Below are 14,275 nucleotides of genomic sequence, written 5' to 3' on the forward strand. Positions count from 1 at the left end.
TGTTAGTGTATTATAGTTAAAAAATGTTATTGTATGTTAGTGTATTATAGTTAAAAAATGTTATTGTATGTTAGTGTATTATAGAGTAATGTCAGTTGTACGTATACAAACGTCACACCCTTCTATCTTTTAGCCCAGTGTCATCCCCCCTACCAGGCGCGTACAGTATCCCCTCTTACAAAAGCGCGCCTAGAGGGAGGGATACACAGTCTACTCCCCTCTCTACCGACACTACTCTATAGTGAAAAACTGTTATTGCATGTTAGTGAATACTGTCATGGTTGATATGTTAGTGAAAACTGTTATTATTATGTTAGTGAAAATTTGTTAAACTGTTAATATTGAAATAAAAGTACGTTTTGAGGAAAAATTTAAAACACGTACCTTTTGACGTCATTCCACCTAAAACCCCACAAACTTACAATTGTCCGTTAAGAGACCTCGAACTGTTTTAGGCCTAAATAACACATCCTATAAATTGCAACGTTTGCTTACAAAAATAATTTCTCTGTATATTTCTTTTTTTCATACAAAACAATTTAAAAACGAAAATAAGAACAATTAAATTAAGTTTTAAATCACAATAAATCGAGGTTGGTGTGAGCGGCGCCCGAAAACTCCCAGATGGTGGCCGCCAAGCGCCGTGATTGGTCTAAAATGGTCGGGGGCGTGGTGACTCCAACGTGAATACAAAATAGTTCGTACACTTGCACTTTATCGTTGTTCTTCATGTCGGGAAAACATTCGCTAGACAATTTCCTGGGGAGAGGAAGACGGACGTATTTCGCCGATCATTTCAGTGCCCCTTTAGAAGGGCTTATGGATTAATTATGTTAATCTACCTGTAGAAATCGTTTCCAATTATTCCGGGCATCGGGAACTTTTTCAGCGACGGAAATATTTTCGGTTTAAGCGGTTTTCCCTGTTTTTATTATAGCAATTTGCACCATTTAAATAATTGCTTTCGAAACGGCACTTTAATTCAGGGCAATAAAATTCAACGATCAATTAATCTAACCATTAACAATCCATTCTCTTACAAAAACGCCCTATCACTTTGTAGGCTCGTAACTCTGGTTCTACTAGAGATACGGGGATGGCTTTTTAGTATGTTATAGTCCAATTTGTCCCCCATCTAACCATACGAAAAACTTAGGGCTATAACAAACAGGGGCCGAGTAATTAAGAAAAACGTAAACAAACAACCCCCTCCATAGGAATAGCGTTACACCCAACTTTGGAGGCCTATAACTCTGGTTCTACTAGAGATGGGGGGATGTCCTTTGAGTATGTTATAGCCCAATTTGTCCCCCATCCAACCATACTATAAACTTAGGGCTACGACAAACAGGGGCCAAGTAATTAAGCAAAACGTAAACGAACAACCCCTCCATAGGAAAAGCGTTTGACCCAACTTTGGAGGCTCGTAACTCTGGTTCTAGTAGAGATACGGGGATGTCCTTAGGATATGTCATAGTCCAATTTGTCCCCCATCCAACCATACTAAAAACTTGGGGTTACGACAAACAGGGGCCGAGTAATTAAGACAAATGTTCCCCTCCATAGGAATAGCATACACTAAACTTTGGAGGCTCGTAACTCTGGTTCTACTAGAGATAGGGGGATGTCCTTTGAGTATGTCATAGTCCAATTTGTCCCCCATCCAACCATACTAAAAACATAGGGCTACGACAAACAGGGGCCAAGTAATTAAGGAAAATGCTCGTCAGCTTATGGTATCGTCTCACTTATTGTTATTATGTTACTTCTGATTTTTACACTAAACTTTTGAGGCTCATAACTCTGGTTCTATTAGAGATACGGTGATGTCCTTCGAGCATGTCATAGCCCTAATTGTCCCCTTTCCAACGATACTAAAAACTTCGGATTACGTCAATTAATTAACCTAATTGGCAATCACTTAAATAATCTCTACTTTGGGACATCACAGCTCGGGGTAAAGGTTAAGGTTAAGAAAGAGTTTACAAGTTTACTTACGCTTGAATCTTCGAACCACAAGAAATAGGAGTAGTAGAAGGATTCGTCCTGGAACATGACGGCCTGGCGTTCCTTCATCAAGTGACTGTAGCAAAACTCGACCATCTGCCAGACCAATTCCTTTTTGGCCGTGGCCAAATACTCGGGCCTCAATTGCTTGTACTCACCGGTCAAGGAGGGGGCGATGATGAAACCCGTGTTGCGGTCAACGTAAATATAGTGAATCAAACCTGGGAAATCCTTCAAGTACCTGAGCGAGTTAAGGACATTAAGACGCGTCATCTATGCCTAGCTCAATGGAATTGTCCATGAATATAAACTGCCACCAAAGGATACGAAGTCATGGAAATATTATCGGCGGCTTTGACCATCAAGTATTCCATGGAATCGGACAATCTCTGTTCGATGCCTTCGCCGATTGACTTGAGGTTCTTGGCGGCCGAGGGTGCGGCCTCGACGTAAGGGATCCCCGTGTTGATGGCCCGATAGATCAACTGCTCAAAAGCGTCTTGCAATTGCTCAAACAGAGCGCTCATCAGGATCTCCAATCGCGGGTTTAAAATCAACTTTGAGCCGTTTTGAAGGTACTCGTTCAAACCCGATTTTTTCAAGTTGTCCCATTTGTGAACCAATAATTTGATTAATCTTTCGTGATCCGGGTTTAACTGCGATTAAATTTAAATAGACATTGCCGAGTTGCGTTTATGGTGATCACATTTCAGTAGACGCGTTCACACCAATTAATGGACAACTTTGAAAACGGTTTCAAGTGTCCATAGTGTAAACGGGGCTTGTAAAAAAAGATGGTGTTACTTTGAGTTTTTTGCGAGAAGCGTCTATTCTCTGGAATATTTGGTCCAGGATATTTTTGGTGTGAGAACAGCGCAGTCCTTCCAGAGGGTTGTTGACCAAACCGTACAGGGTTTCGGAACACTGCGCGAATGACGCTGATAGTGAAGCCCATTGCGGAACCTACACCCATCAATTCATTTGTACAAAACCCGAGGTCGCGATCATTGAAGGGCCAGGTAAAGTGGGCATTGGCGGGGGTGGGTTAAAATGATTAGAAATACGTCACAGGCACCAAGTGACGCCAAGACACAAATACTCCGCGTGAAGTGGGACTGGACACCTAGTCCTTGTTTTTTGCGAGATTACAGCTCGCCAATTCCCCGAAGTGCTCACCCAAATAGTCTCTTACTACTAACTTTCTCGCGACTTCACACCCTCCTATCTCTTACCCCGAAGAGATGGCGACCATATTGGAAGTCTTCAGCTCCGCCCATACAATTTAGAGCACCAATATTGACGACACGTCCCAGTAGCTCCTCCCCTATCAGACTACTACTCTATACAAAGAGGGTAGAAAGAGGGGGAGTAGAAAGCTTGGCTGGAGTGTTCTCGCTTTGAAAGTTTTCCTCTAAGCTTCCGGTTTGCGCGCGCATCATTCTCTGCCCTCTTATTGGTTTAAATACAGTGAACCGGATATTAGGGGGAAATATAACAAATAAATAAAAAAGAAAAGCGAGAACACCCAAAATGCCTTGCCAAAGCCGCTAGCTTCTACTCCCCCTCATTCTACCCTCTTTGCTCTATATAAGTAAAGTGTTTTGAACCACGCCTTTCCTCGGTCACGTGACGTATTTCAAATTATTTATACCGCGCCGATGCCTAGTTTACAGTCCCTTTGACTCCTCGGCTAAACTTAACTTACGTCGGACAGAATGACGACTTTCATTTGATCATTAATGGCGATTGAATGTAAGAAATGCGGAACTGGATTAAGGGTCGCGTTCGCTTTGTTCTTAAGGAAAATCCCCAAATGCTTTTGATTCTTATAGGCCTCTTCTATCACCTCGTCTTCCGTCTAAATTAACATCATTAACCATTCATAATTAACCAGGCTAAATCTAAAAACGGGCAAGCGATCATAATACAAAGCGCATGCGCCAAAACCGTGCCATTGCCAACCAACGTTCAATTACTTTTCAAGCGAGCCAAGCCAAGCAGCTAATTTATCTACCAACTCACCAATTCAATGCCATGATCTGGCACATTTTCATCTTTTTATTTTTTTAGATGCGGGAAAAAAATTAGTTTTAATCGTAGTTAAGTTAGATTAAAATTAGAGAAGGGGTTTCGTTTAAAATAATTGAAATTTGTCGAACCTCTTAAGGTTGTCATAAACCTCGCCATGAATGACGAAGACCTCCTTAAATGCTAAATTATAATTAAATTCAACTTAATTACCGTAATTAAGAAAGTAATTATATTTATACAGGATGTTCCAAAAAAACGGGTGGTAGAACCGAAGTACAGAGAATTCTATGGGATTTCATCAATTTTGAGAATAGAAAATGTAATCTATACTTCTATGACCACAGCCGATTTTGCCCCCCCCCCCAAGGAATGCACCCCCTAACACAAGTTACGATCATTGGAGGAGTGTTTTACGGATCACCCCCTTGGGTGCATCCCTTGTTGGGAACCAAATCGGCTGCTCATAGAAGTATATTTTTCAATTCTTAAAATTGACGATTTCCCATAGTTTAACCATCCCATCCCACTCGTGTACTTCGCTCCTATAATTACCGTCCCTTTTTGGAACAACACCCTGTACATTAAAAGGACACTAGACCAAATACGCATAGACTGGAGGAAGCCAGGCCAGGGTTATCTACAATATCACCGATTTTAATCACAAAACGGAACTCTCCCAAATACATAAATTGTGGGGTTGTGACCATTATGGGTTCGCGACTGCTCGCTACTCAATAACTCAGAAAGTCAATTAAGAAATTTAAATTAACTAGCCTAGCTTTTCCTCTCCCCCCGTCCAGTCTAAGCGCGTCAATTAAGAAGGGAACTATGTACCGGCATATTAATTGTAGAAGCGGAAGTGTTCTCCGATTCCGATTGGACTTCGTGGGGCGGTGAACTCTCCAAAATGTTCTCGTCTTCGACATCGGAATGTAACACCTTAACTAGCGCTATGATCATTAAAAGATCGCCTTTCGACAAGTCCATCGCGTTTCGACTACAATTCATAAGATTATAGCGAATTATATTCAGTGCACGTGACCTCGTGGGTCAAGGGGTGAACGGTCAAGAGAAAGGTTAAGGAGTATTAACTAAAGGGTGATCTCAAGGGTCAAGGGGATATTAACTAAAGGGTGATCTCAAGGGTCAAGGGGATATTAACTAAAGGGTGACCTCAAGGGTCAAGGGGGTATTAATTTAAAGGGGATCTCAAGGGTCAAGGGGGTATTAACTAAAGGGGATCTCAAGGGTCAAAGGGGGGTATTAATTTAAAGGGGATCTCAAGGGTCAAGGGGGTATTAATTTAAAGGGGATCTCAAGGGTCAAGGGGGTATTAATTTAAAGGGGATCTCAAGGGTCAAGCGGGTATTAATTTAAAGGGGATCTCAAGGGTCAAGGGGGTATTAATTTAAAGGGGATCTCAAGGGTCAAGCGGGTATTAATTTAAAGGGGATCTCAAGGGTCAAAGGGGGGCATTAACTAAAGGGGATCTCAAGGGTCAAAGGGGGGTATTAACTAAAGGAGATCTCAAGGGTCAAAGGGGTATTAACTAAAGGGGATCTCAAGGGTCAAAGGGGGGTATTAATTTAAAGGGGATCTCAAGGGTCAAAGGGGTATTAATTAAAGGGGATCTCAAGGGTCAAAGGGGTATTAATTAAAGGGGATCTCAAGGGTCAAAGGGGTATTAATTAAAGGGGATCTCAAGGGTCAAAGGGGTATTAATTAAAGGGGATCTCAAGGGTCAAAGGGGGGTATTAACTAAAGGAGATCTCAAGGGTCAAAGGGGGGTATTAACTAAAGGGGATCTCAAGGGTCAAAGGGGTATTAACTAAAGGGGATCTCAAGGGTCAAAGGGGTATTAATTAAAGGGGATCTCAAGGGTCAAAGGGGTATTAATTAAAGGGGATCTCAAGGGTCAAAGGGGATATTAACTAAAGGGGGATCTCCAGGGTCAAGGGATATTAATTAAACAGGGATCTCAAGGGTCAAAGGGGTATTAATTAAAGGGGATCTCAAGGGTCAAAGGGGTATTAATTAAAGGGGATCTCAAGGGTCAAAGGGGTATTAATTAAAGGGGATCTCAAGGGTCAAAGGGGGGTATTAACTAAAGGAGATCTCAAGGGTCAAAGGGGGGTATTAACTAAAGGGGATCTCAAGGGTCAAAGGGGTATTAACTAAAGGGGATCTCAAGGGTCAAAGGGGTATTAATTAAAGGGGATCTCAAGGGTCAAAGGGGTATTAATTAAAGGGGATCTCAAGGGTCAAAGGGGATATTAACTAAAGGGGGATCTCCAGGGTCAAGGGATATTAATTAAACAGGGATCTCAAGGGTCAAAGGGGTATTAATTAAAGGGGATCTCAAGGGTCAAAGGGGTATTAATTAAAGGGGATCTCAAGGGTCAAAGGGGGGTATTAACTAAAGGAGATCTCAAGGGTCAAAGGGGGGTATTAACTAAAGGGGATCTCAAGGGTCAAAGGGGTATTAATTAAAGGGGATCTCAAGGGTCAAAGGGGGGTATTAACTAAAGGAGATCTCAAGGGTCAAAGGGGGGTATTAACTAAAGGGGATCTCAAGGGTCAAAGGGGTATTAACTAAAGGGATCTCAAGGGTCAAAGGGGTATTAATTAAAGGGGATCTCAAGGGTCAAGGGGATATTAACTAAAGGGGGATCTCCAGGGTCAAGGGATATTAATTAAACAGGGATCTCAAGGGTCAAAGGGGTATTAATTAAAGGGGGATCTCAAGGGTCAAGGGGTATTAATTAAAGGGGGATCTCCAGGGTCAAGGGATATTAATTAAACAGGGATCTCAAGGGTCAAAGGGGTATTAATTAAAGGGGGATCTCAAGGGTCAAGGGGTATTAATTAAAGGGGGATCTCCAGGGTCAAGGGATATTAATTAAACAGGGATCTCAAGGGTCAAAGGGGTATTAATTAAAGGGGGATCTCAAGGGTCAAGGGGTATTAATTAAAGGGGGATCTCCAGGGTCAAGGGGATATTAACTAAAGGGGGATCTCCAGGGTCAAGGGATATTAATTAAACAGGGATCTCAAGGGTCAAAGGGGTATTAATTAAAGGGGGATCTCAAGGGTCAAAGGGGTATTAATTAAAGAGGGATCTCAAAGGTCAAGGGGGTATTAATTTAAGGGGGATCTCAAAGGTCAAGGGGTATATAGCGGTAGCTCAAGGGGAATTTAAGTGGTGACATCAAGGGTCGGTAGGTCAAGGGGAATTTAAGTGGTGACATCAAGGGTCAATGGAATTAATAAGGGACAAGGGGAATTCATTAATCCTTTCGTGACCCCAAGGGACAAGGGGAGTTAATTAAGTCGCGAGGTCAAGGGTGAAGGGGTCAGAGAGCAATAATGACGAGGGTATACCTAGAGTACAAGTAGAGTAGTTTCCCTTTGACCAAAATGAAGGCGTGCGAGAAGAGTTCTTGGAAAGGGGTGACTGCGTTCCTCATTTTACTCAAAACATTCTCCATTAATTTGAGGCAGGTACAACTGAGATCGCGATTAATAATTAAGCGTTCGACTCCTTCGACTAAATGAGACACTTCGTTTCGATATAGATCATTCCACGTATCAAATATGGCGCCCAAAATACGACTCGGGTGTTCCACAGGTAACGCCTCTTCGTAACTGTTCCTACCCAGTCTAATAATAACCACCACCAATAATAATATAATAAAACCCCGCTTAACCTAATTTAAATTAAGCCAAATGACATTATATATAAGAATATGGGCAGCTTTGATGGCTGACACACACGCTAGATTTAACTAGTTAGTACGCCTTTCAGGCAGTCCATACGTTTAACTTCGGGGCGAGTCCGCCTTCGCCAACGTGAGCCAAGGCTTACATTACGATCCTCTTAATATAAAGGTAACGTAACAACAATAAGTATGAAGATGTCTTTAAGACAGGCCATCAGTTTATCTCCGTCGCGAGTTCGCGTAATACACAAGGAGTGCTTCCGATTATGATTTTAATGAAAAAAATTCGTTGCCTATAAAATGTCGTAACTAATAATACCGCTGACCAATAGGCATAAATAAGCTAAAAGATGCTTTTAGATTTTGTCCAATAGAAATTGTCATACTTATCGTTATTACGTTACCTTTTTTAAAAAAAAATAAGGCTGGGCGGGGCGGGGTTGTGAAGAGCGATTTATTCAGTAACGAAAAATTCCGCCGGACTAAAACCGCAATAAATACGCTATAACCATTTTCAGAGCTAACCAAAAAATTGCCAGTCACCCGGAGCTAAGCCTATTTTCTTATATACAATTACATTCGTGTCCATGACTCATGGATTAAATTAATGAAGACGTACATATGAATGGCGGGTCCGCATAACAACCTCGTAAACTCCTTAAAAGTGTTTAACTGGCGTTCGCAACCAAATTGACTATTGTCTTTCAGATTATCCACATATATGAATGTGTAACTTAATTTCTATCATTGTTAAAGTTAATTCTGTTTAATTTACCCCGTAATAATTAAATTAAAAGCGCCGGCTCACCTCCTCCAAGACGATGTAACCGTGATTTTCATCTTCGATTGATTTGTACCGATTATCGAACTGATTGGACATGATACGTTGTGACGTCACTAATGGTGAAAATAACGACACCAAAACATTGCGATAACCCGCTAAAGAGATGTTTATACTATCCTGCAAATAAATATTGCCGCCGAATTAATTACCTTTTTAAATATTTCCGAATTTACTTTGGTAGGATTGCACTTTACGTGACCCACCCAACTAACAATGGTTTCTAGTTAATTGGACCATGAGGAGTCCGAAAAAAATAGTTAAAAAATTATTTGGCCGCCGCAAGTTGGTCAAAAAAATTTTTGAAAATTTTAAAATCCATGCACTTACCGCCATTGAAGCCGCTATCCGCTTAACGCATTCTGCACTCAATCTTGCAAAATAAGCCGAGGAGGGCTGTGAAAAGTTGCCGGACTCGCGCCGGAGTTTTATAGCTATGGATTTTTTTAAGCTTACGGAAACATTTATTTCTGATAAAAGGAGGGAAATAACATTTATTTCTGATAAAAGGAGGGAAATATAAATGCGAGAAAAACTGAAATGTTTTGGGAAAATCGTTGAATTTTTTGGGAATTCAATAATTGATAACGGTAAATTTTGAAAAAAAAACCGTCAAATTATTCGGGATTTTTTTTAATTCACTCAACATTATTTTTGGGAAAATGTGTCAAATCCTTGGTAAATATGATTTTTTGTAAAAAAAAATTTAAATAAAAGGCGTAGAGAAAAGGTGTCAAAATATAGGGAAATTAGCAAATGTCAACGTCAATATTTCAGAAAAGGAGTCTAGTTTTTTTGCAACTATATTTTGGGAAAGGCGACAAATTATTGAGAAAGAACCAAATGTCAACATCAATATTTTGGAAAAGGCGTCAATTTATTTCAACAATATTTCGGAAAAGGCGGCAAATTATTGGGCAGTTAGCAAATGTCAACATCAATATAAATGAGGCGTCAATTTATTTCAACTTTATTTTGGAAAAGGCGTCAATTTATTTCAACTATATTTTGGAAAAGGCGTCAATTTATTTCAACTATATTTTGGAAAAGGCGTCAATTTATTTCAACTATATTTTGGAAAAGACGTCAATTTATTTCAACTATATTTTGGAAAAGGCGTCAATTTATTTCAACTATATTTGGAAAAGGCGTCAATTTATTTCAACTATATTTTGGAAAAGGCGTCAATTTATTTCAACTATATTTTGGAAAAGGCGTCAATTTATTTCAACTATATTTTGGAAAAGGCGTCAATTTATTTCAACTATATTTTGGAAAAGGCGTCAATTTATTTCAACTATATTTTGGAAAAGGCGTCAATTTATTTCAACTATATTTTGGAAAAGGCGTCAATTTATTTCAACTATATTTTGGAAAAGGCGTCAATTTATTTCAACTATATTTTGGAAAAGGCGTCAATTTATTTCAACTATATTTTGGAAAAGGCGTCAATTTATTTCAACTATATTTTGGAAAAGGCGTCAATTTATTTCAACTATATTTTGGTCAATTTATTTCAACTATATTTTGGTCAATTTATTTCAACTATATTTTGGTCAATTTATTTCAACTATATTTTGGTCAATTTATTTCAACTATATTTTGGTCAATTTATTTCAACTATATTTTGGTCAATTTATTTCAACTATATTTTGGTCAATTTATTTCAACTATATTTTGGTCAATTTATTTCAACTATATTTTGGTCAATTTATTTCAACTATATTTTGGTCAATTTATTTCAACTATATTTTGGTCAATTTATTTCAACTATATTTTGGTCAATTTATTTCAACTATATTTTGGTCAATTTATTTCAACTATATTTTGGTCAATTTATTTCAACTATATTTTGGTCAATTTATTTCAACTATATTTTGGTCAATTTATTTCAACTATATTTTGGTCAATTTATTTCAACTATATTTTGGTCAATTTATTTCAACTATATTTTGGTCAATTTATTTCAACTATATTTTGGTCAATTTATTTCAACTATATTTTGGTCAATTTATTTCAACTATATTTTGGTCAATTTATTTCAACTATATTTTGGTCAATTTATTTCAACTATATTTTGGTCAATTTATTTCAACTATATTTCGGAAAAGGCGTCAATTTATTTCAACTATATTTCGGAAAAGGCGTCAATTTATTTCAACTATATTTCGGAAAAGGCGTCAATTTATTTCAACTATATTTCGGAAAAGGCGCCAATTTATTTCAACTATATTTTGGAAAAGGCGTCAATTTATTTCAACTATATTTCGGAAAAGGCGTCAATTTATTTCAACTATATTTCGGAAAAGGCGCCAATTTATTTCAACTATATTTTGGAAAAGGCGTCAATTTATTTCAACTATATTTTGGAAAAGGCGTCAATTTATTTCAACTATATTTTGGAAAAGGCGTCAATTTATTTCAACTATATTTTGAAAAAGGCGTCAATTTATTTCAATATTTTGGAAAAGGCGTCAATTTATTTCAACTATATTTTGGAAAAGGCGTCAATTTATTTCAACTATATTTTGAAAAAGGCGTCAATTTATTTCAATATTTTGGAAAAGGCGTCAATTTATTTCAACTATATTTTGGAAAAGGCGTCAATTTATTTCAACTATATTTTGGAAAAGGCGTCAATTTATTTCAACTATATTTTGGAAAAGGCGTCAATTTATTTCAACTATATTTTGAAAAAGGCGTCAATTTATTTCAATATTTTGGAAAAGGCGTCAATTTATTTCAACTATATTTTGGAAAAGGCGTCAATTTATTTCAATATTTTGGAAAAGGCGTCAATTTATTTCAATATTTTGGAAAAGGCGTCAATTTATTTCTATATTTTGGAAAAGGCGTCTAGTTATTTCAGCAATATTTTGGAAGTCATTGCAACTATATTTTGGAAAGAGTGCCTATTTTTCGGCAATTTGATAAATGTAAACACCTTTTCCAAAATATCGTCCTTTACATTTACCAAATTCGGGAATAATTTGATGCCTTTTCCAAAGTATCGTCCTTCACATTTATCAAATTCCCGAATAATTTGGCACATTTTCCAAAATATCGTCCCTTACATTTATCAAATTCCCAAATAATTTGACACCTTTTCCAAAATATCGTCATTCACATTTATCAAATTCCCAAATAATTTGACACCTTTTCCAAAATATCGTCATTCACATTTATCAAATTCCCAAATAATTTGACACCTTTTCCAAAATATCGTCATTCACATTTATCAAATTCCCAAATAATTTGACACCTTTTCCAAAATATCGTCATTCACATTTATCAAATTCCCAAATAATTTGACACCTTTTCCAAAATATCATCCTTCACATTTATCAAACACCCAAATAATTTGACACCTTTTCCAAAATAACGTCCTCCAGATTTATCAAATTCAGATTAATTTGACACTTTTTTCCATGATATCGTCCTTCACATTTATCAAATTCCCGAATAATTTGACACCTTTTCCAAAATATTGTCCTTCAGATTTATCAAATTCAAGAATAATTTGACGGCATTTACCAAAATTTACCGTTATCATTTATCGAATTCCCCAAAAATTCAACGATTTTCCCAAAACATAGCAGTTTTTCTCGCATTATATTTCCGTCCTTTTATCAGAAATGAACAGTTTCAGTAAGCTTAAAAAATTCCATAGCTATATCTCCGGCGCGAGTACGTAAATGTTTCCGGCGCGAGTACGTCAATTTTTCACAGTCCCCCCCGGCTTATTTTGCAAGATTGAGTGCAGAATGCGTTAAGCGGATAGCGGCTTCAATGAGGGTAAGTGAGTGGATTTTGAAATTTTCAAAAATTTTTTTAACTAACTTGCGGCGGCCAAATAATTTTTTAACTATTTTTTTCGGACTCCCCACAGTCTAATTAACTAGAAACCATTGTTAGTTGGGTGGGTCACGTAAAGTGCAATCCTACCTTTACTTTGATTAGTTTTGAAATTAAATGTAAATAAAATTAATTGTAAACACTTACTTCTAATGATATATATCCAGCTTTGACGCCGCGATCAACTAAACGCGACTTAAGTTCGCTATCGGATTTGTGAAACACGACATCGTTTAACTTATTGAATATAAAAAACCCCCTCATTTTAATAATTAACTTAATCGAATTAATTTAATTTAATGTTAATATGAAATAAAATCGGGTTAAAAACCAGCGCGCGTTAACTCCGCGCAAATCTTCCCGCAACTAAAACTCGTGACTTTGTTAAGCAGACGACATTGGAGGAATAAACACAAAAATCACGGAGGATTTACTCCCTGCAGTAAAATTAGAAAAACTATTCCGAAACTTAATTACGAATATACAAATCCCTCATATTAATTATTAACTTACATCTAACTAATGGCGTTTTCCTTTGGGCAGAATTTTTACTGCCGGAGGCGCTAGAAAAACCTTTGCGTATTCCAATGGTTTAAGCTCAGTAGTGATGAGACGCTGTGCGTGCTCCATTGGTAAAATTAGCCTTGAACTCCCAGCCAGGGCCGGAAATAAGAAAAATTTCTTATAGGACACGCGTCCAATGACCCCCTGTTTGACTTGAAAATTTATAGGACATAGTGTCGCATCTCCATAGTCAAGCTATCAAAACTTCCAAAAATTTATTGGTCAAACTGTCCAGTGACCCCCTTAGTTTTTAAAAAAATTATGGGACATTTGATAATTTTATTGGACAATGTCCAGTGTCCTGCGCTTATTTCCGGCCCTGCTCCCAGCGCCATGCCAGCACTACTGACTTGCCAACACGGCAATAATAATTCGAAACATGGCGCTTAAAAAGTCCATTGGAATACGATTTCATGGGCTATCGTTTCATAATTATCGTCTGCTCGAACGTCGGCGTGCTAAGTAGTGATGTTATGAACGCGGAGCGATCGTGTAATTATCAGGCATATTCATGTCCCTGGAAAAAAATGTAGATGGCGTTGGTAAAGCCAAGGCCCAGTTGGATATCCGCAAAGATCCCAAAGGTCGAAAAGCAAAGTGGGTGTGGTAAAGTGCATCAAAAATTATCAAAGAATGGCACTGCGCAAGCTCTAAATTGAGTAGAACTGAACTGAACTACTTTTCGGAAGGGAAATTCGGCTTTCACGCTTTTGTTCCGGCAATTAGGGCGATGGGAATGTGACATTTTTCCAATGGAATATGCATACTACAACATTTATTGTGTCGTCACGATCACGTGATCGTAACACCAATGGATTTACATGGCAAACTTGCATTTATCGCTTCTTAAGGGGCATTTTCAACCCTACCAATGGAATACGCACTTTGTACTAGTATAAGAACTGACTTCTTCCGAACCTAGCTATTTCGTACCAAAGTCAAACGAATAGTGTGTTCCATTGAAACAAGATTAAATATGTTACTGTCATGGGTATATTCCATTGACATTTGAAGTTGTCGATAATTTGTTTGATCCTGTAACAGCATTACGCGAAATTCGGTTTTTTTGCCGCCAGTTCCGGCAACACAAAATTGGCCCAAAGGAAAACGCCATAAGATTAATTTTAAATTAACTCGCATTAAAATAAACGCGAGTTTATTTCGCGAAAGATTTCCCACCCCATCAAAAATTCCTGAATCACGATCACGTCTTAAGCAGACGACACTGGAGGACGAAACAGACAGAACAAGGAGAATT

General features: G+C 37.9%; 1 protein-coding gene across 2 annotated transcripts; it reads right to left on the reverse strand.

The window, feature by feature from the left end:
• Positions 1–486: 486 nt before the first annotated feature.
• On the reverse strand, positions 487–14,195 carry HPS1 (Hermansky-Pudlak syndrome 1 protein). Of its 2 annotated transcripts, XM_089864939.1 has the most exons (13): positions 12,601–14,195; positions 8,566–8,718; positions 8,377–8,498; positions 7,420–7,698; positions 4,873–5,035; positions 4,167–4,218; positions 4,030–4,061; positions 3,713–3,865; positions 2,812–2,970; positions 2,335–2,663; positions 1,999–2,248; positions 843–922; positions 487–759 (listed from the first exon to the last, which is right to left on the reverse strand). In XM_089864939.1, exons 1-13 carry the CDS (start codon positions 12,715–12,717, stop codon positions 579–581), a joined length of 2,070 nt encoding a protein of 689 aa, XP_089721065.1. In that variant the 5' UTR covers positions 12,718–14,195; the 3' UTR covers positions 487–578. The 2 variants fall into 2 exon arrangements, with proteins under 2 accessions (XP_089721065.1, XP_089721066.1); XM_089864940.1 differs by lacking the exons at positions 4,030–4,061; positions 4,167–4,218.
• Between the last annotated feature and the right edge of the window lie 80 nt (positions 14,196–14,275).

This window comes from Phalangium opilio, unplaced genomic scaffold (genome assembly GCF_054372755.1).
Source record: "Phalangium opilio isolate 3A_F unplaced genomic scaffold, DU_Popi_V2 ptg000013l_1, whole genome shotgun sequence".
In the NCBI taxonomy this organism is placed as follows: Eukaryota; Metazoa; Arthropoda; class Arachnida; order Opiliones; family Phalangiidae; genus Phalangium; species Phalangium opilio.